Raw genomic sequence first — 22474 nt, 5'->3', positions numbered from 1 at the left:
TATTTCTTCCCGCGCCTTACGATCCCGGTCGCAGCGCCTCGCGGCCTCGGTAGCTGCCCGGCCTTTCGCCGGTCGCGGTCGAGCTGTCTCACGACGCTGTTGCGTCTCCCAGCCCGCTTGTAGCCTGGTCTCTCACACCGGCTGCGTTCCCGCTTGCACCGCGGCTTCCGTGCCCCACGCTGCCCCAGTCTCAGCGCCTCTGGGCCCGACTTCTGTCCGGCTTCTTTCCCCCCCGACCGTGGTCGAGTTCACCGCCCTTCCTCTGTTCTTTTTTTAAATTTTCCCCCTACTCACAGTCAACGTGGCCGACTTGCTTCTCGTGGCTGATCGGCTCACTCACCACCGTGGCAGAAGGGACGATCACTGCCTGTTGCTGATGGAAGGCTTCGTGTCTGAATTCTTCCTTCTTCCTTGCTCTGCAGACTCGAGTCTTCTCTCAGCAGAATGACGAGGGCGGGTGCCTCCTCTCGACACTCGTTAACTGCTTCGGATGTATCGCTGCCGCAGGGTAAGGTCGAACTCGTCGCCACTGTAAAGTCTGTGGGTTATATGGTGAATTAATACACAGACTACAAGAGTAACTTTAACAGGACTTTACTATTCGAAGGTCAGGGCGAATCTGCCCAATAAATCCTTACACAGCACTTATATACCGGTGTGGTCACCACCGGTATTACAGTATACAGTAGCCAAGATAAAGTAGTGCAACCCTTAAAATAGTTCTCTTAAAGGTGGAACGTTACATACACTACAGTTTCCGCAGAGCAAAGCAGCTCTGCCCTGCAGTCAATACGATTTTTGGATACATCATTAGATTTCTGGACACCAAGCGAACCAAGGGATATGGGGATCAGGCGGGAAGGTGGAGTTGAGGTAGAAGATCAGCCATGATCTCATTAAATGGCAGGGCAGTCTCGAATGGCCGACTCCTGCTCCTATTTCTTATGTTCTTGACGGTACCACAGAGATCAACAACAACAACTTGTATAGTGCCTTTAACATAGTAAAACGTCCCTAAGGCGCTTCACAGGAGCGATTATCAAACAGAATCTGACACCGAGCCACGTAAAAAGATATTAGGACAGGTGACCAAAAGCTTGGTCAAAGAGGTAGCTTTTCTCGGAGCGTTTAAAATGAGGAGGGAGAGGCAGAGCGGTTTAGGGAGGGAATTCCAGAGTTTGGGGCCTCGGCAGCTGAAGACACGACCGCCAAAGGTGGACCAATAGAAATCGGGGGTTCGCGAGAGGCCAGAATTGGAGGATCACAGAGATCTTGGAGAGATTAAGGGGTGTATCCCCTCCATCTGCAAAATGAAAGGAAAATCTTTTCTAAAGCCGGCATTATAAACCAATTCTCCTTTAACTTTCTACAGAGAATAGTACACCTGCAAGCCTCTTGGCGCTTGCGTTTCAAACAGTCTGATCAAATCCATAGCATAACGGTCACCCCTAACCCGAGGTCCTCAAAACCCACCGATATTGCCATCTCTTCCCGAGAGTACTGACTCAGGCTGGGCAAGGTGGCACGAGATCCTCCAATAGCTTGTCCAAATGGTTACTGGTCATGTGAGATCCTGGACAGTTAGTGTTGGCGGGCTAGTCAACCGTGACAGGGATCACAGCCGGTCGCCTGCCCTGTTCTTACCCATCTCACACGCATACACTCGGGCTTTGCAGCAAGGGTACAAACAGGCATGCCTCACTGACTTCTCAAGTCAAGATAGGTGACGGTCACACGTGTGCACACACACACACACACACGTATCAGAGAGGGGCAAATGACTAATGCCACAGACAACTGGATACCATGCAATTGAAACAGGGCTTTTTTTCCCATGCACTCCAACTAGTATGTTGTTTGGTAATGAGGTGGGCGAGGCTGCGTAAAAAAAACTGGTTCTTGTATTAAGTAAAAAGTTGGCACCTCATCAGGGACAGCCAGTTTGGTTGGAATCCTTCACCTGCCTAATCCCCGCTGCCATCGCCAATTAAAGAGCTGATTGTGCCCTGCGAAGCATGTCTTATTTGTTATTAATATAAAGCCCCAGGCAAGAGCCCTGTCTGGGGATCCATAGTATCGGACCAAACCAAAGGAGTAATGGGAACTAAAGTAAACAGGTGTCAGTGGGCAGCACTCTTGCTTCTGAGTCAGAAGGCTGTGAGTTCGAGTCCCACTCCCAGAGACTTGAGCCCATAATCTAGGCTGACACTCCCAGTGCAGTACTGAGGGAGTGCTGCACTGTCGGAGGTGCCGGTCTTCAGATGAGATGTTCGACCAAGACTCCGTCTGCCCTCTCAGCTGGACCTAAAAGATCCCATGGCACTATTTCGAACAAGGCTGGCTAATATTTATTCCCGAACCAACATCACTAAAACAGGTCATTATCTCATTGACCTTGCTGTGTGCAATTGGTTGCCGCATTTCTTACAGCGAGAAGTACTTCATTGACTGTAAAGTGCTTTGGGACGTCCTGAGATCGTGAAAGGCGCTATATAAATGAAAGTTCTTTCTTTCCTAATTATGCCTATTTCGACTGAGGGTTATTATCAGCTTTCCCCTGTTCGGTGACGCCAGGCAAAGTGGGGTTGAGATCAGGAGCTTGACGGAGCAGCGGATCAAACCTGCTCCGTGGTGCTGCATGTTTGTACCCAAATGTCCCACAGCACTGTGCTGTGCAATATTCCTGTCGAACTCACTGGTGGAAACAGTTATCATGACACATCCTCCATGTATTCTTCTTCTTAGGCAGTCCCTCGGAACCGAGAATGACTTGCTTCCACACTAAATATGAGTTCTCAGGTGACTGATTAGTCCAATGCGGGACCTACAGTCTCTGTTACAGGTAGGGCAGACGGTGGTTGAAGGGGCGGGTGGGTGGGATGCTTGGGTTGACGTGCGCTCCTTGCGCTGCCTGCGCTTGGCTTCTGCTTGCTCCCGGCGAAGAGACTCGAGGTGTTCGGCGCCTTCCCTGGATGCTTCTCCTCCACTTTGTGTGGTCTTGGGCCAGGGATTCCCAGGTGTCGGTGGGGATGTTGCACTTTTTTCCAAGGAGGCTTTGAGGGTGTCCTTGAAGCGTTTCCTCTGCCCACCTGAGGGCTCTCTTGCCGTGCCGGAGCTCTGAATAGAGCGCTTGTTTTGGGAGTCTGGTATCGGACATGTGGACGATGTGGCCCGGCCATTGGAGCTGATCGAGCGTGGTCAGAGCTTCGATGCCGGGGATGTTGGCCTGAGCGAGAACACTGACGTTGGTGCGCCTATCCTCCATGTATTACAGCAATGATAAAAGAGTAAAGTCTCTTCATGTCTTAAATGATAGAGATCTGCAGTTGTGTCCACCTCATTGCCACTGCAACAACATGGGCAGGAAATACTGACCACATAGGTACAGATGAGGAAGACCATTTGGCCCCTCTCAGTTAATTTACCCGGAAAGAACTTCCACCATGACATCCACTTCTTGAACAAATCCAATAGAAACTGCTTGATGTTTCCACTCCTTATTGCAGGATGAATCAGCTAACCACAGAACCTCCCACCAATGTTCCTCCTAATTTTAAATTTGGGTGCATGGTCCCTTTATCGGGCTGCGTGGCCCATTTAAAGTTTTTGCACATGTGCGAAATTTCACATTGGAAAAGCAGGTCTTGGGCTGCGCGGGACCGGCAGACAGCTGCGTGGCCGCAGGGAACATTGCCGCCAACCCCCCGCCTCCCCCCCACCCCCGCCATCCCTCCCACTAGCTGAACTTGGCCCAAGATTGAATTTTGGACCTCGGTACGCCACCATAATGCTCACTGACCTGCTGAGCCATAAAGGGAGCACAGTTTTACGTTTAAAACAGAACACATTCTTTAGGCAGACGGCTTTTTTAAGGTTCCCACTCTCTTACATTCTTATATTACAGAAGCGGTTCGAGCAGAGGTAGCTTTATAAAGCTCTAGACTCTCAGTGCTGTGCGTTCCAATGCAGAACAGAAGCCACAGCACTGAGAGCAGCACCTAACTGCACGTGGAATCACCATCCGGGACTAATTTCAGGCCGTCGGATACCTTGGGGAAGGTGTGTCCAGATCGGCAAATGTACAGCTCTCAGCCTCTCTACCGCCAATAAAATGGCAACTGCGCCACCAAAGAAAGACTTGCATTTATACAGCGCATTTACGACCAGCAGACGTCCCAAAGTGCTTTACAGCCAATGCAGTACTTTTTGAAGTGTAAGTGAAGGTAAGCATGTAGGTGCAGCAGGCGGTTAAGAAGGCAAATGGTATGTTGGCCTTCGTAGCAAGAGGATTCGAGTACAGGAGCAAGGATGTCTTGCTGCAGTTGTACAGGGCCTTGGTGAGACCACACCTTCAGTATTGTGTGCAGTTTTGGTCGCCTTATCTGAGGAAGGATGTTCTTGCCATGGAGGGAGTGCAGCGAAGATTCACCAGACTGATACCTCGGATGGCAGGAATGACGTATGAGGAGAGATTGGGTTGATTAGGCTTATATTCGCTAGAGTTTAGAAGAATGAGAGGGGATCTCATTGAAACTTATAAAATTCTAACAGGACTAGACAGACTAGATGCAGGAAGGATGTTCCCGATGGCGGGGGAGTCCAGAACCAGGGGTCACAGTCTAAGGATAAGGGGTAAGCCATTTAGGACTGAGATGAGGAGGAATTTCTTCACCCAGAGAGTGGTGAACCTGTGGAATTCTCTGCCACACAGGGCAGTTGAGGCCAATTCATTAAATATATTCAAGAAGGAGTTAGATATATTTCTTGAGGCTAAAGGGATCAAGGGATATGGGGAGAAAGCAGGGACAGGGTACTGAGTTTGGATAATCAGCCATGATCTCATTAAATGACGGAACAGGCTCGAGGGGCCGAATGGCCTACTCCTGCTCCTATCTTCTATGTCTATCTATGTGTAGTCACTGTTGTAATGTAGGAAACGCAGCAGCCAATTTGCGCACAGCAAGCTCCCACAAACAGCAACGTGGTAATGACCAGGTAAAATGTTTTTAGTGACTTTGGTTGAGGGATAAATATTGACCGGGACACCGGGGAGAACTCACCTGCTCCTCTTCAAAATTGTCCCGTGGGATCTTTTACATCCACCTGAGAGAGGAGACGGAGCCTCGGTTTAACGTCTCAGCTGAAAGACGGCACCTCAGACAGTGCAGCACTCCCTCAGTACTGCACTGGAGTGTCAGCCTAGATTTTTGTGCTCAAGTCTCCTGGAGTGGGACTCGAACCCACAAACTTCTGACTCAGAAGCAAGGGATGCTACCCACTGAGACACGGGCTGACACCAATGGAATTTCCATTCTCAGCAGAATGATACTGCCTCCCGAAGAGACTATTATCAACAAAAAAAGCCCACGCATATTCCTCTTTAGATGGGCTCATCATCCCGACACAGCAGCGTCATCTTACTTACCTCACAGCGCTCCCGCCACTGCATACAGGTATGGGGAGCGTAGCGGCTGTTCCTGGACTAATAATCCAAAGGACGCGAGTGCAATAATAATTGACAAGGTACTGACTTGGATAAAGAACTGGTTGGCAGACAGGAAGCAAAGACTTGGAATAAATGGCTCTTTTTCCGAGTGGCAGGCAGTGACTAGTGGGGTACCTCAGGGATCGGTCCTAGGACCCCAGCTATTCACAATATATATTAATGATCTAGACGAGGGAACTAGATGTAATATCTCCAAGTTTGCAGACGAGACAAAGCTGGGTGGGCGTGTGTGCTGTGAGGAGAATGCCGAGATACTCCAGTATGATTTGGACAGGTTGGGTGATTGGGCAGATGTATGGCAGATGCAGTATAATGTGGATAAATGCGAGGTTATCCACTTTGGTGGCAAAAGCAGGAAGGCAGATTATTATCTGAACGGCAATAGATTGGGAGAAGGAGAAGTGCAACGAGACCTGGGTGTCCTTGTGCACTACTCCTACCTTCTATGTTTCTTTGTTTCTATAATTGGAAACATGCCTGGGAGTGACTTTGGGCCTATGGTTCCCAAAGCTCTCCACCACTGGGGTTTTCCCTCATGTCTGGATCTGTCGCAGACTAATTGATGGCGATTGATTGCTGTGATTAATCACAACTCCATTGTCGTTGTGTCACATGACTATCAGGATGTTAGAAGGTGAATCTTGGCCTTTCTTTGTCTAGCAACTCCTATGTTCCTATGGCAGTTTGAGAATTTGAATTCAGTTTTTTTTTAAATTCTGGAAATAAATATCTGGTATCACTAAAAAGTTACCACGAAGCTATTGGATTCTCGTTTAAAAACCCAACTGGTTCACTAATGTCCTTTAGGGAAGGAAGCCTGCCGTCCTTACCCAGTCTGGCTCTAGTCCCACACCAACATGGTTGGCTCTCTTAAAACTGCCTCCGAAGTGACCTAGCCAGCCACTCAAACCATTACAAAGAATAAAGCACACGGACTGCAGCGGTTCAAGAAGGAGGCCCACCACCACCTTCTCAGAGTAACTAGAGGATGGGCAATAAATATCGGCCTTGCCAACGACGCCCACATCCCAAGGATGGTTAAAAAGAAAAGTCGCCGCTGTAAGATGAATGCAGCAGAAAAGTCAGCATGTTCAGGAATCTAGAACGAGGGGTCACAGTCTCAGGATCCGGGGTAGGACATTTAGAACTGAGATGAGGGGAAATTTCTTCACTCAGAGGGTGGTGAACCTGTGGAATTCTCTACCACAGAAGGCTGTGGAGGCCCAGTCACTGAATATATTTAAGAAGGAGATAGATAGATTTCTAGACACAAAGGAATCTTGTCATTCATGTGGAAATGACTTATGTAATAATACTGGGTGGCCTGCTGGTGGCGCTGTCCAGGGTGAGTATAAATACTCGGGCATGGGCCCAGCTTGCTCAGGACATTCTTTAACAGGAACTAATGAAGGACACAACTAGATCTCCATGTTGAAAAACAGGTGATTAAAGCTTTGTTTAATACTCAGACCAAGTACCTAGTAGTTTTCTTACGTCAAGGGGTATGGGGAGAGAGCGGGAATATGGTATTGAGATAGAGGATCAGCCATGATCGTATTGAATGGTGGAGCAGGCTCGAAGGGCCGAATGGCCTATTCCTGCTCCTATTTTTCTATGTTCTATGATACAGGTGTAATAGATGTTCAGCGGTCTTACTCTGCTCACTCCGCCTTCAACTTTCGATCTCACGCTAACCAGCTTTTCGTTAGGCCAGTTATAAGCTGCTGGGTCCCAGACTGGCAGGCATCAGTCCTCAGTTGGGGTGAAGGGTGGATGTTTACAGGAAGCTTCCTACCTGCGTGACGGACTGGGCACTTGAAGAAGGGACTGAGCTGCTGAGGTCGCTGGAGCTGGTTTGAGTGCTGGCTGCGGACTGATTGCAATGTGTCCGTGACACGCTGAGCAAGCGATGGATCTCCAGTTGCTGAGCTTTGATGGTTCGTTCTAATCTGGAAAGGAGAGTTACCAATTATTTATTTCACTTTACAAAATCAAACATTCTTTGCATGCACAATATCAAAACCTTAAAGGGGGCAAAATTCAGTTGCTTTGCATGTCCCATTAGTGCCCTAAGAGGGCACTAACGAGGCGCAAAGCAACCAGCGCCCGAGCGAGCCGCCGCTAATGCCTCCCGCAAAATTCAGCGGTGGCGTTAACCGGTAGCGCCCCGCAGCGCTGCGCCTCCAGCGATAACGTCACTGCCGTGCGCTGCACCCCAGCCGCGAACTTCAGTAGCGCCCCCTGACTTACAGCCAGACACTATGTCTGACAGGGTCGGGGGGGGGGGCGGTGCTGTACGTGCGGCCGGGACGGCGATAATTTATGGGGAGGTGCCAGGCGGCCATATTTTTTGCTGGCCGCCTACCAGCACCTGACCCCTCTGCCGTCCCCGGCCTCCTCTGTAGCCCCTCCACGGGGTGCCGGCCCCGCTCCGTCAGCCCGGCACCCTTCTTGAGTGCCGGGCTCTTTTGCAAGCACCCCGATCCCTGGTGGCCAAGTTGGGCCCTGGGTCGCGCTGTGCTAGGTCCCACCCCTTTAATAAGGGGAGGAAGGCCTGCAGTACCGCGGCACGACGCCCTGCCTCCCTCTTGGGGCACTACCAGTGAATTTCGGGCATGGGGGCGCTAACTTTTTCAGGGCACTAAAAGTTGGGCCCCGGCTAAATTAGCGCCCCAAAGGGGGCGCCACCCAATTTTTGCCCCCAAGTCTTGTAAATTCGAAGTTATTAAATCAGCTAAGATTTCCTCAGTCGCTGGGCGTTAGCCGCGTCGTAAACAAATCGGGAGGACTTCTTATCTGCAGTAGTTCTAGTGAAATCATAAATAGGTTGTTAAAAAAAAATGTTTACTATTTCCACAGTGACCAGAGGGAATATTGTGGAACATTTACGACAACGACACACAGTGACCAGAGGGAATCTTCCGGAGAGCTTTCAATAAGGACACAAATAAACTAGAGGGAATCTTCCAAAACATTTACGACAGCAACACACAACAACACACAGCGACCAGAGACATTGCAGAAGTCATGTGGTGACAGAAATTAATCATTTTTGTCTTATGATGTTTCATGGATTGGTTTTCCCCGGGATCAAAAACCAGGCTCACTCCCAGAAAATGGCCCATTTTGTTCTGAGCTACAATAGTCTCACAACAGGTGTTATGGGATGTTTTTCTACATTGAAGGTGCCATAGAAATGCAAGTTGTTGTTGTTTTACAAATAATCAATAAAAGGTGGTCCTGGAGGGTGTGTTGCCCACCCCAGTGCCAGGGTAAGGGATATCTCGAAACGGCTGGAGAGGAACTTGGAAAATGAAGGGGAAGAACCAGTTGTTATGATTCATGTTGCGACCAATTAAATAAGTTAGAAAGACAGACTTGCATTTATATAGCGCCTTTCACAACCACCGGACGTCTCAAAGCGCTTTACAGTCAATGAAGTACTTTTGAAGTGGAGTCACTGTTGTAATGTAGGAAATGCGGCAATCAATTTGCGCACAACAAGGTCCCACAAACAGCAATGTGATAATGACCAGATCTTCTGTTTTTGTTATGTTGGTTGAGGGATAAATATTGGCCATAACACCGGGGATAACGTCCCTGCTCTTCTTCAAAATAGTGCCATGGGATCTTTTACGTCCACCTGAGGGAGCAATTGGGGCCTCGGCTTAACGTCTCATCCGAAAGATGGCACCTCCGACAGTGCAGCACTGGAGTGTCAGCCTAGCTTTATGTGCTCAAGTCCATGGAGCGGGACTTGAACCCACAACCTTCTGACTCCGAGGCGAGGTGCGCTACCCACTGAGCCACAGCTGACACTGTTAGGGAGGACTGGGGGGCGGGGGGGAGTCACAATTCTAAGTTGGTACAAGGTTAGATCTAGGTTAGATGTCAGGAGGTGGTTCTTTTCCCAGAGAATAGTGGACCTCTGGAACAGGCTGCCGGCTCGCGCGGTGGACGCCGATTCGGTGAATTCCTTCAGCAAGAACTGGCCCTGTTTCTGGCTGGGACGGAGATCACCTCGTACAAGAGGTAGGTACTGCAAGGAATCATCAGGGACAGAGTGATCTCCTGGACTAATTTTGATAGCCTAAGGGGGGGGGTCGGAGAGGAATTTCCCGCCCCCCCCCCCCCAAAATTGGCCTGTTTTTTTTTTAAATCTGATTCTTCGCCTCTCCCAGGAGATGACACAGTTTTCGGGTGGGATGGGGAGTGTCGATATTGTGATGCACAAGGTATGACAAGTTGTGTGGGACAGGCGGGATGGACCAGAGGGTCTTTACCTGTCCGTCTTTGTTCGAATCTTAAACAAAATCTTATTCAAATAATTATAGCCAAGAGCTCCCCGATAGCTCAGTGAGTAGCTGAGCCATACAGGCCAGACAAGTCCCAGCTTCAATCCCTGGTCTGTTAAGTTGGTGCCAGGGGTGATGTCATTAAGAACATAAGAAATAAGAGCAGGAGTCGGCCATACAGCCCCTCGAGCCTGCTCCGCCATTCAATAAGATCATGGCCGATCTTCTACCTCAACTCCACTTTCCTGCACTGTACCCATATCCCTTGATTCCCTTAATATCCACAAATCTATCGATCTCAGCCTTGAAAAATCCTCCCTGCATCTACCCTGTCAAGCCCTGTAAGAATTTTGTATGTTTCAATGAGATCACCTCTCATTCTTCTAAACTCTAGGGAATATAGGCCTAGTCTACTCAATCTCTCCTCATAGGACAATCCCCCCAACCCAGGAACCAGTCTGGTGAACCTTTGTTGCACTCCCTCTAAGGCAAGTACATCCTTCCTTAGGTAAGGAGATCAAATCTGTCCACAATACTCCAGGTGTGGTCTCACCGGGGCCCTATATAATTGCAGTAAGACGTCTTCACTCTTATACTCAAATCCTCTTGTAATAAAGGCCAACATACCATTTGCTTTCTATCCCCATATAACCCTTGGTGTCCAAAAAAAAAAAATTCCCTTAGTGTGGCCTCAGTGTTCCCGGATTAGGGAAGGGGGAATAAGGCGGCCAGGTTTGGCTCTCTTGATTGCTATCCAGAGGGAAGATGGTGCATGGTGAGGAGAGCGTTGGCTAAGCTATGATGCCACTATAGAGGAATAGCCTGCTTACACCACTGCCGAGGCTCACTTGGGCACGGAAAAATAAATAAAAACACAAGCAAGGAACAAGAGCGGAGCCTGGAATTTAGCAGAAGCAGGGCGACAGTTTAGATTTAACCACTTTATGCAGTGTGGCGACAAAAACACGTTGAATGTCCAGCTACGGCAGGCGGTTGGGGGACTGACTGTACCAGCAGATACAAGAGAGACTTGGACAAGTTAGCCACGAGGTGAATGAATCATGGCATGTAATATATGGGTCTGATCAGGTGGCTGCAGTGGTCTTTTCCATTCCGGTCGGTACACTGATAATGAGGGTAGCGATGAGAATCGCAAATGTAAAAGCTCCTCGCACGACCACCTCGAAAATAGATGAGTGGGTTTAATATTATATACACTCCTCCTTTTCTCATTCAAACCTCGGTTAGCCAAGGAGCAGCCCTGCCGGTATCTATGGAGACAGAAATGGGCTCAGTCAACCTGTTCTCCCAACCGAGGAGGACAACGTAGATTCGGGGAATTACTACGTGGTTGAGGGGAGTTGGAACTTTTGATATAAAGGTTTGATGGCAGCTTACTTGAAACATTTTTTTTTTAAATCCTTGCGTGACTTTCCGCTTCAATGAACGGCACAACCAGCAACAAGTTGTGTCTTTCGAGCATTCTCCTGCAGTTGGTTGCAGGTTAACAGCGTAAAGGCCTCCCTCAAATGGAAAGAAAGCAAGAGTTTGCATTTACATAGCACCTTTCACGACCTTAGGACCTCCCGAAGCGCTTTGCAGCCAATGAAGCACTTTTTGAAGTGTAGTCACTGTTGTAATGTAGGAAGTGGATGATCAGGTGAATGGATCACCTGCTGTGCATTGCTTCCATTTAGCTGAGCAGCTTGCCGGTTCCTTAATGGAAAAACCGCGTATACGCGGAGGGTTGAATGGGCCAGGCAGCCCCTTGAAGGGGCCACACATCCCCGAAAAAATTGTTTTTTAAATTAGTTTATGGGATGTGGGCGTCGCTGGCAAGGCCAGCATTTATTGGCCATCCCTAGTTGCCCTTGAGAAGGTGGTGGTGAGCCGCCGCCTTGAACCGCTGCAGTCCGTGTGGTGAAGGTACTCCCACAGTGCTGTTAGGGAGGGAGTTCCAGGATTTTGACCCAGCGACGATGAAGGATCGGCGATATACTTCCAAGTCAGGATGGTGTGCGACTTGGAGGGGAACACGGAGGTGGTGGTGTTCCCATGCGCCTGCTGCCCTTGACCTTCTAGGTGGTAGAGGTCGCGGGTTTGGGAGGTGCTGCCGAAGAAGCCTTGGCGAGTTGCTGCAGTGCATCTTGTAGATGATACACACTGCAGTCACGGTACGCCGGTGGTGGAGGGAGTGAATGTTTAAGGTGGTGGATGGGGTGCCAATCAAGCGGACTGCTTTGTCCTGGATGGTGTCGAGCTTCTTGAGTATTGTTGGAGCTGCACTCATCCAGGCAAGTGGAGAGTATTCCATCACACTCCTTACGGGGGACATTGCTGCTGTGGCACCGAGCTACACAGGCGAAGAAGGTCCCAAAGTGGCTTGTACTGCCAACGTGCCACAAGGAATACTACAATCGGCAGATCAGTGTTCCTGAGCTGGGAGGGGCGGAGAAAGAAATGATTCAATTGAATAACCTACTGACCCACATGAAGACCGGCCATTTGTGCTGCCTGTGCAACTGCACTCCAGCTTGAGTCAGTGTCTTCAGGAAATTAGATGGGGGGGGGGGGGGGAAAGTGAAAGATTCAACACGAACCAAATTCCACGTGTTTTGAGAAAGGAAAGAAAACTGCTCGAGTTGTTAGGCACTTGTGATCGAACCCACTGGCACTGTTTCCACTGGCAGAAGGGTCTGTAACCAGAGGGCACAGATTTTAATTTGCAGAAAAAGCCAGGGGGGTGATGAGAAGAATTTTTTTTTTTTACTCAGCAAGTTATGATGATCTGGAACACGCTGCCTGAAAGGGCAGTGGAAGCAGATTCAATAATAACTTTCCAAAGGGAATTGGATAGAGACTTAAAAAGGAAAAATCTGCAGGGCTCTGGGGAAAGAGCAAGGGAGCGGGACTAATTGGATAGATCTACCAAAGAGTGAGATGGGCCGAATGGCCTCCTTCTGTGCTGTATCATTCCATGATCGTCAACAAATGCAGCCGTACAAATATGCACAACCGTGCAGGTGTAAAACTGTGAAAAAGAAGAACTTATCTCCAAATCAACAGATAGCAAAAAAATCTGAGGAAGCCACAGGAATGCAGCTCCAACGTTGGAAAGTGTCATTTTGAAAAAACAACTGGGAAGGTTCCAACAGACTGCGAAGAGGCAAATGTATTTCCCAAATTCAAGAAGGGCGAAGGGCAACGACAAACACATGAGCCTCACCTCAATAATTGAAAAACGAATGGAATTAATAACCAAAAACAAAGTATTTACAGCACAGAAGCTGGTCATTGAGCCCCGCAGGTCCATGCCGGTGTTTATGCTCCACACGAGCCTCCTCCCCTCCCTACTTCATCGAACCCTGTCAACATAGCCTTCTATTCCTATCCCTCTCGTGTTTATCTAGCTTCCCCTTAAATGCATCTGTGTTATTCGCCTCAACGACTCCCTGTGGTAGCGAGTTCCACATTCTAACCACGCTCTGGGTAAAGAAGTTTCTCCCGAATTCCCTGCTGGATTTATTACTGACTATCTTATATTTATGGCCCCTAGTTTTGGTCTTCCCCCCCACCCCCCCAAACAAGTGGAAACATCTTCTCTACGTCTACCCTATCAAACCCCATCATAATTTTAAAGCCCTCTATCAGGTCATCCCTCAGCCTTCTCTTTTCTAGAGAAAAGTACCCGTATGATAATAGGCTACTAAATGACAGGCAACACAGCTTTAGGAGGAGTAGATCTCGTCATACCAAACTCTCAGACTTTTTTGAGCAGGTAACGTTCCAAATTGGTGCTGGAAAACCCTATGACATAGTGCACCTAGACTCCCAAAAAAACCTTTAATAAAGTACCCACTTACAGTAATAGACTCCTTTTCAGACTAAGGTCAGTGGGTACCACAGGCAGGACATGGACATGATTTAGTACAATAGCAAAATACTGCGGATGCTGGAAATCTGAAATAACAACAGAAAACGCTGGAAAAACTCAGCAGGCTAGGCAACGTCCGTGGAGAGAGAAATAGAGTCAACGTTTCGGGTCGAGACCCTTCTACAGAACTGAGAGAAAAGGCAGGAAATGAAACAAAAGGCAGTTTGGGGGCTGGGAAATGGGGGAGGGGATGAAAGAAGAGACATTAAGAGATATTCAAGGTGAGACGAGATGGTAATAAGACAGGTAAAGAAACAGACAATGGCTCTAGATGAAGTGTGAAATGCGCGGGCAGAGTGAGAGACAGCTGCCATGTGGGAGAGAGAGAGAAAAAAAGGAAAAGGCACAAACCAAAAGTGTGGATAAAAAATATAAAAATATAATAGGGGCCGAGGTTATGATCTGAAATTGTTGAACTCAATATTGAGTCCGGAAGGCTGTAAAGTGCCTAATCAGAAGATGAGGTGCTGTTCCTCGAGTTTTATAATTTAGTAACTGGTTAAAGGGAAGGAAGCCGAGCGTAGCTGTAAGTGAAGCTAGATTGAAATGAGGGGACGTATTGAGTTGGTGCTCCAATGATCTATGCTGGACTTTAACTGTTCCTGATATACTTAAACGAGTTGGAATGACAGTATCATTGTAAGCTAGTTCCATTCACTGCTAGGGGGAAGGGTGGATGGTGGGGATAACCAAGATCTTACAATTATAGTGCCACAGGTTTTTCACATGAACTGATCAGTGGCGAATGGACAAAGGAAAACGATAAATATCTAAGTAGAAGCCTTGTGTACTCCATGGACGGGATAGAACTTACCAAGGGGAAAATCAAAAAAAGACCCAGAACCGTTCCCTCCGCGACACTCTGGTCCGCTCTTCCAACACCCGCTCCCCTTCCCGCGCCACCTTCCCGTACAAGTGCAGGAGATGCAACACCTGCTCTTTCACCTCCTGCCTTCCCACCGTCCAGGGCCCCCAAACACTCCTTCCAGGTTAAACCATGATTTACTTATACTTCTTTCAATTTAGCATACTGTATTTGCTGCTCACGATGCAGTCTCCTCTACATTGGGGAGAACAAACACAGATTGGGCCATAAAAACAACAGAAAATGCTGGAAAAACTCAGCAGGCCAGGCAACATCCGTGGAGGGAAAATAGAGTCAACGTTTCGGGTCAAACCCTTTGTCTCTCCACGGATGTTGCCTGGCCTGCTGAGTTTTTCCAGCATTTCCTGTTGTTATTTCGGATTTCCAACATCCGCAGTATTTTGCTATTGTACAGATTGGGCCATCTCTGTTAATAGGATAGAAAATGTAAACTCAGAACAATACTCTCAGATATGCAAGGACAGCTGAGTAAGAGGGCAAAGGTTCCAGGTTGTGAAGGCCAAATTTAAGATAGCCGTCAGGAGGTATTTCTTTACACAGTAGGGGGTGAACGGTTGGAACAGGTTGCTAGAAAACATATTTGACAGGACACTGGACTCATTAAAAAAAAACCACCCAGACTCTGTAATGGGGAGATGATAGAGTTGGTATTCCAGAGGGTGGGGAACCAGATGGCTTGAAGGACCTTCTTCATCTGATCCACTCTTGTGATGTGACAATCCTCCCCAAGTTGCCTATTTAAATATTGTTATAGCTGCTGTTGATTCAATGTACTCTGCAAAATCTAACTTGAGTAACTGAAGACGGGAACACATCAGGAACATGCAGTGCTCATTAAGAAGCTTTTATAGCATCACGCCACCGGTGAGCTAAGTCAACGTTACCCTGAAGGTTCTCTTCATCGGCAGATATTTTCTACCCGGTACTGAATAAACATTTTTATATGGGTCTTTCGTCGAGCAGTCATTCAAGCTTGCATTGGTTGACACACACCCTGGAGACAAGTTGGGTTCCGACTGTCATTCACTCACATATGGAGGCTACACGAGGCTTCGCCTGCAGCCCATCAGCAAAGGCTTGAATTCATATGACATGTCCCCTGGAATTCAAGCTAGCGTCTCACCCAGGTCACCATGTGACTTGCTTCTCTATAAAATCTGAACAACTCTTTTGTAAATCTTTTCTGACTCAAGAAGAAAAGTTAGTTATTTGGAGTTAAAGATTAACAAAAGGAGCCTGGTGTTACACGGTTACTAATTGTGTTGCATTGCCTTCGCTTCAACAGTTCCATCAACTGGCCCGTCCTAAATGAGCCCAGCCACCTTCTGAGGTACACAGTTTTAGCCAGGGTCGGGTTTGATCCCTGTTCTGTGCTGTGTTCGCTGATATCAGTTGGGGCACTTTAATGTCGCCAGGCTAGATAGCAGGGGCAATTAAGATGTTGGGGGGGGGGGGAAATCAGCCAACCGTTCCCAGTTGCTATCCAATGGCACCTTATGGAAATTTCACGAATCGTAGAAACCTACAGCACAGAAGACGGCCATTATTATTATATAGTATTATTGGGTACTAATGGTAGCGGACTCAGGTATGATGCCCTACATTCCTTTCCCCCAGTTGAATGGCCCACAAAGGCTATTATATAAATTATATAATCCATGGACATGATTTAGTAGTTGGTTAATATCTGTTTAACCAGTTACTAAATCATATCCACAAAGGAATCTACTGCGTGAAAGGGCGGTGGAAGCAGATTCAATAATAACTTTCAAAAGAGAATTGGATAAATACTTGAAGGGAAAAAATTTGCAGGGCTATGGGAAAAGGACAGGGGTTTGGGACTAATTGGATAGCTCTTTCAAAGAACCGACACAGGCACGATGAGCCAAATGGCCTCCTCCTGTGCTACATCATTCTATGATTCTATTCACACGTGAGGACCATTCAGTTGGGCCCCTGTCATGGTGCCTGATCTTATAACTCAATGTTAGTTAAACTTGGTATATATGCATCTATGGTATGGTTTGTCTGTCACATGTCACACATGTATGGTTCAAGTCTCACTCCAGAGACCTGAACACACAATCTAGGCCGACGCTCCCAGTGCAGTGCTGAGGGAGTGCTGCACTGTCAGAGGTGCCATATTTCAGATGAGTCGTTAAACCGAGGCTCCGTCTGCCCTCTCAGGTGGGTGTAAAAGATCCCAGGGCACTATTTTGAAGAAAAGCAGGGGAGCTGTAGCCAATATTTATCCCTCATCCAACAACACCAAAAACAGATTATCTGGTCATTATCACTTTGCTGTTTGCGGGAGCTTGCTGTGCGCAAATTGACGGCCGCGTTTCCGACATTACAACAGTGACTACACTCCAAAAGTACTTCATTGGCTGTAAAGCACTTTGGGACTTCCTGAACTCATGAAAGGCACTATATAAATGCACGTTCTTTCTTTTCTTAACATTGCAACACATCAAAATTGAACAAGTAGGCTATGTATCAAATCAGCAAGCAAGAAGCAGGAAGGAAAACTAATTAGTATGAACAACAATAACAACAACTTCTATTTATATAGCGCCTTTAACATAGTAAAGCATCCCAAGGCGCTTCACAGGAGCGTTATAAAACAAAATTTGACACCGAGCCACTTAAAGAGAAATTAGGGCAAATGACCAAAAGCTTGGTCAAAGAGGTAGGTTTTAAGGAGCGTCCTAAAAGAAGGAAAAAGAGGTAGCGAGGCGGAGAGGTTTAGGCAGGGAATTCCAGAGCTTGGGGCCTAGGCAACAGAAGGCAAGGCCACCAATGCCTGAACGATTAAAATCAGGGATGCTCAAGAGGCCAGAATTAGAGGAGCGCAGATATCTCGGGGGGTTGTGGGGCTGGAGGAGATTACAGAGATAGGGAGGGGCGAGGCCATGGAGGGATTTGAAAACAAGGATGAGAATTTTAAAATCGAGGCGTTGCTTAACCGGGACCCAATGTAGGTCAGCGAGCACAGGGGTGATGGGCGAACGGGATTTGGTGCGAGTTAGGACACGGGCAGCTGTGTTTTGGATGACCTCAAGTTTGCGTAGGGTGGAATGTGGGAGGCCAGCCAGGAGTGCATTGGAATAGTCAAGTCTAGAGGTAACAAAGGCATGGATGAAGGTTTCAGCAGTGGATGAGCTGAGGCAAGGGCGGAGAAGGGCGATGTTACGGTGGTGGAAGTAGGCGGTCTTAATTATGCTGCAGATATGTGGTCAGAAGCCCATTTCAGGGTCAAATATGTCACCAAGGTTGCGAACAGTGTGGTTCAGCCTCAGACAGATGTTAGGGAGAGGGATGGAGTCAGTGGCTAGGGAATGGAGTTTGTGGCGGGGACCGAAGACAATGGCTTCGGTTTTCCCAATATTTAATTGCAGAAAGTTTCTGCTCATCCAGAACTGGATGTCGGACAAGCTGTCTGACAATTTAGAGACCGTGGAGGGGTCGAGGGAGGTGGTGGTGAGGTAAAGCTGGGTGTCGTCAGCGTACATGTGGAAACTGACGCTGTGTTTTCAGATGATGTCACTATCTTAAACTCCCCCTTGCTGGAAAATTTAGTGCTGGAAAAAAGTTTGTTATGTTAAAAACAACAACGACTTGCATTTATATAGCACCTTTAATGTAGTAAAACATCCCAAGGCACTTCACAGGAGCTTCAGACAAAATTTGACACCGAGCCACATAAAGAGATTCATGGGCAGTTGTCCAAAAGTTTGGTCAAAGAGGTAGGTTTTAAAGAGCGTCTTAAAGGAGGAGGGAGAGGTAGAGAGGTTTAGGGAGGGAATTCGCAGCTTAGGGCCCAGGCAGCTGAAGGCACAGCTGCCAAAAAAAGACATTCGAGCCAATGTTCCTCCTCATTTTTTTGGGGGGCCACGCGGCCCTGTTAATGGGCTGCGCGGCCCATTCAAACTTTGCATTGGGGAGCCGGCTCACAGACGGCGCGGGACCTCGAGATGCGCGGGACCTTGAGATGACGGCGCGGCCAAGGGAACGTTGATTCTAGCTGCATAGAAATTGGAGAAAAGCTTGCAATTGACAGCAAGTCTGCACATTCACAGAGCGTGCCATGGCTGGCAGGATGTGAGCCTGCTCCTGCTGCCTTCCTCTATAATTGATGGACATATACTGTAGATGGAAAACCCACAGAGAAATAATTGGGTAGCTTGAAAGTTTTCGACAGAGCGTGAACTCTTCAACTTTTTCTGAGGAAAATCTGAAAGCAAAGAAAGGTGGATAGTGTATCTGTGTTGATCTGTCGTTAATCGTCAACAAGTTCAGTAAGAAAGCTGAACGCAGCTAAGCTGAGGGATACAGGGGAGTGGTGAAGAAGCAGGTCTTTATATTTCTAATTTTTTTATTTATATTCGCTCCTGGGATGTGGTTGTCGCTGGTAACCCCAGCATTTATTGCCCATCCCTAGTTGCCCTTGAGAAGGTGGTGGTGAGCCTCCTTTTTTTTTAATTCATTGATGGGATGTGGGCATCGCTGGCTGGCTAGGCCTGCATTTAGTGCCCATCCCTAATTGCCCTTGAGAAGATGGTGGTGAGCCGCCTTCTTGAACCGCTGCAGTCCATATGGTGTAGGTACACCCACAATGCTGTTAGGAAGGGAGTTCCAGGATTTTGGCCCAGCGACAGTGAAGGAACGGCGATACAGGTCCAAGTCAGGATGGTGTGTGGCTTGGAGGGGAACTTGTAGTGTTAGATCCGGGTATCTTAATGTTGTGTCCTTTCAATAATCAGACAAAGACTGCAGGGAACGCTCAACAGGTGTTTACTGGATGAAGTTCAAACTGCAACTGACTGTACAGAGCACCACTCAGGGCTTATATACAGGTGTGGTCACTGCCGGTACTACAGGATACAGGAGCTGCAAAAAGTAGTTCTCCCCTTTAAAAAGGTACATACACTACAATTCCTCCCCTTTTAGATTAACAGTACCAGAACACTCATTTAACAATTAAATATCAAACTAATTACAATTAACACTTTTAACATGCAACATTAACTGGAAATAGTCTATTTATAAATTCAGTCTTTGGGGAGGCTTCCTGATTCTTTCTGGATAACGTCTTTCCCCGAGTGTCTCGCTCTTGGTGCGGAGGCGATTCTAACAACCTGTCGTCAGTTGATTCATCAGCTTCCAATGCTATTGTTTCTGAGGTAGATGCGACCTGTACGTCGGGTTCCTCACCAGGTACGTATGGCCGAGACATGGGGTTGACTCGTTCCTGTGACTCTAGGATCTGGTCAACATGGCGTCTCACAATGTTCTCCCCAACATCCACTGTGTACATTAGTGGCCCCTGCCGTGTGCATATCGTTCCTGGTTGCCATTTCTCTGTTCAGTAGTCGCGGGCTAAGACTGGTTGCCCTACATTGAAGCTCCTTGTCGGCTTCTCATTGATGTGCTGGAATTGCTTATTCTCAACATTTCTTCGCACATTTGGTCTGAGCAAATCCAGACGAGATCTCAACCTTCGGTTAAAGAACATCATGGCCGGGGTCTGGTTGGTAACTGCATGTGTCGCATTTCTGTAGGCTAACAGGAAATTGTCCACCTTATGCTGTAGTGGAATTTCATCATCGCACATGGCCCTTATCGCCTTTTTAAAGGTTTGTACGAACCTCTCAGCCAATCCATTTGTGGCTGGATGATACGGGGCGGATGTGTAATGCCTTACCCCATTCCTTTTCATAAAACTTCGAAACTCTTCGGACACAAACTGTGGTCCGTTATCAGAGCAAATCTGCTCTGGCAAGCCGTTCCTGGCAAAAATGGTCCGTAGGACTGCAATAGTTTTCTCTGTGGTGGTGGAGGACATTTTGATCACCTCAGGCCATTTCGAGTGCGCATCCATGGCTATTAAAAACATTGAGTCCATGAATGGACCAGCAAAGTCAATATGCACCCGTTGCCAAGGAGATGAGGGCCACTCCCATGGGTGTAGAGGGGCATGTGGTGGTGCATTTTGGACCTTCTGGCATCCTGAGCAGCTCTTTGTCAGGTCCTCGATTTGCTGATCGATCCCTGGCCACCACACATAAGCCCTAGCAAGGCTTTTCATTTTCACCCCTCCCAGATGACCTTCGTGAAGCTCATTGAGCACTCTCTCCCTTAACTTGGGTGGAATTACCACTCGGGATCCACACATCAAGGTCCCCTGGCATACTGACAGCTGTTCTCTTCTGGATGAGAATGCTGGCAACAGTGAGTCGCCATGTGCTGGCCATCCCTTCACCGTCAAATCATATACCCGAGACAGTGTCGGGTCATTTCGGGTCTCCTTCTCTATACCAGCGTTAGTTACTGGCAAGCATTCAATTATAGTCGAATGAAATATTTCGACAGGATCCACTGCTGGTGCTTCCTCCGCAATAGGCAGTGGCAAGCGTGATAGCCCATCAGCGTTTCCATGCTGTTTCATGCCCTTATACTCGATATCATATTGGTGCGCCCCTAGAAAAAGGGACCATCTTTGTAGCCGTTGCGCAGTCATCACCGGAACGCCCTTCTTTGGATTAAAGATGGAGACAAGTGGTTGGTGGTCAGTCAGCAAGGTGAACTTCTGCCCGTGCAGATAGTGATTGAACTTTTTCACTCCCCACACTAGGCTGAGGGCCTCCCTGTCAATCTGGGCGTAGTTACGCTCGGCTGAGATTAGTGACCGAGACGCAAAGGCCACTGGCCTCTCCGAGCCGTCCGGGAATTTGTGCGATAGCACCGCTCCAATGCCATAGGGTGATACATCACACGCCAACCGAATTGGTAGTGCTGGGTTGAAATGAGCCAACACCTCTTTCGATGTGATCAATGCTTTGCTCTTCTGGAAAGCTCGTTTACATTCGTCACTCCACTTCCATGGAACCCCCGTTTGCAGTAGGGTGTTCAGTGGGTGTAGTACGGTAGACAAATTCGGCAAGAACTTATGGTAGTAGTTCACCAGCCCGAGGAACGACCTCAGTTGTGACACATTTTCCGGTGCTGGAGCCTTGACTACTGTCTCAATCTTTTCAGGGGACTTATGTGTTGTGTATGTAATATGTGTGCTACTTTGAACCTATGGACAGGACTGCACTACTTGTTGGGCGTAGTGATACGCAGTACCACTCCTGGCCATAGGGGTATAAATAGTACTGTGGGTACTGATCCCCCTCAGTTCCCGCCTGTGGGCATGAAGTAAAGACCTACGTGTAGTCCCTACCTCCAACCAGTAAAGACCTGTTTGAGTTATACGTTTAAGTCTTTGTGTTAATTGTTCAATACAATACACATACTTAACACTGGCGACGAGTCAGGCTCTTACCCTGCGGCAGTTATTCCAGGCGGCTTCGTCCAAAGACAGGACGTTGAAGAGAGGTTTCAATCCTCAACACCCCACTCAAAACTGAAGGGCAGCAGAAATCCTGACAGCTTCCAGCGACTGGAAGTGACAGGCATTAGGACCCTGAAGCCTCCATCAGCTTGTGAACCGGAGTAAAGACAGGACTGGGGAAGAGAGAGAGGTAGGGCGATAGCGATCGGCAGATAAGGGCCGGGCCGCTTTGAAGTGAGGGGCGCAGCCGGGCCAGCGATCGGGACCAAAGATAAGAGCCGCACTCGGACTGAAAGGCGCGGCGGCTGCAGAAGCTCAAGGTGCGAGAGTCGCGGTGCACAGCGCGGGCTATCGATCGCGGCGAAGATAAGGGCCGCACTCGAGGGCTGAAGGGAGACGGCGTCGGGGGACGGGTGAAGACCGCCAAGCGCGGGAAAACCGCCATTTTGTGGGCGGAGGACGACGGCAAGAGCGGGAAGCCGCCATCTTTGATAACAAGTAAAGAAAATAAAATCTG

At 48.2% G+C, this 22474-nt stretch overlaps 1 protein-coding gene across 1 annotated transcript in view; it reads right to left on the bottom strand.

The window, feature by feature from the left end:
- Positions 1–22474, bottom strand: part of LOC147116963 (uncharacterized) — a 108126-nt gene that overhangs the window by 45540 nt on the left and 40112 nt on the right. Inside the window, exon 3 of the mRNA XM_085987469.1 lies at positions 7302–7455. Coding sequence (XP_085843595.1) covers positions 7302–7455 — 154 coding nt within the window. The remainder of the gene's footprint in view (positions 1–7301; positions 7456–22474) is intronic.

Source organism: Somniosus microcephalus, chromosome 5 (assembly GCF_052327205.1).
Source record: "Somniosus microcephalus isolate GS21.2 chromosome 5, FLI_Smic_1.0, whole genome shotgun sequence".
Lineage (NCBI taxonomy): Eukaryota > Metazoa > Chordata > Chondrichthyes > Squaliformes > Somniosidae > Somniosus > Somniosus microcephalus.
Note: the sequence above shows the minus strand (reverse complement) of the source record. Positions and strands in the feature narration are given on the sequence as shown.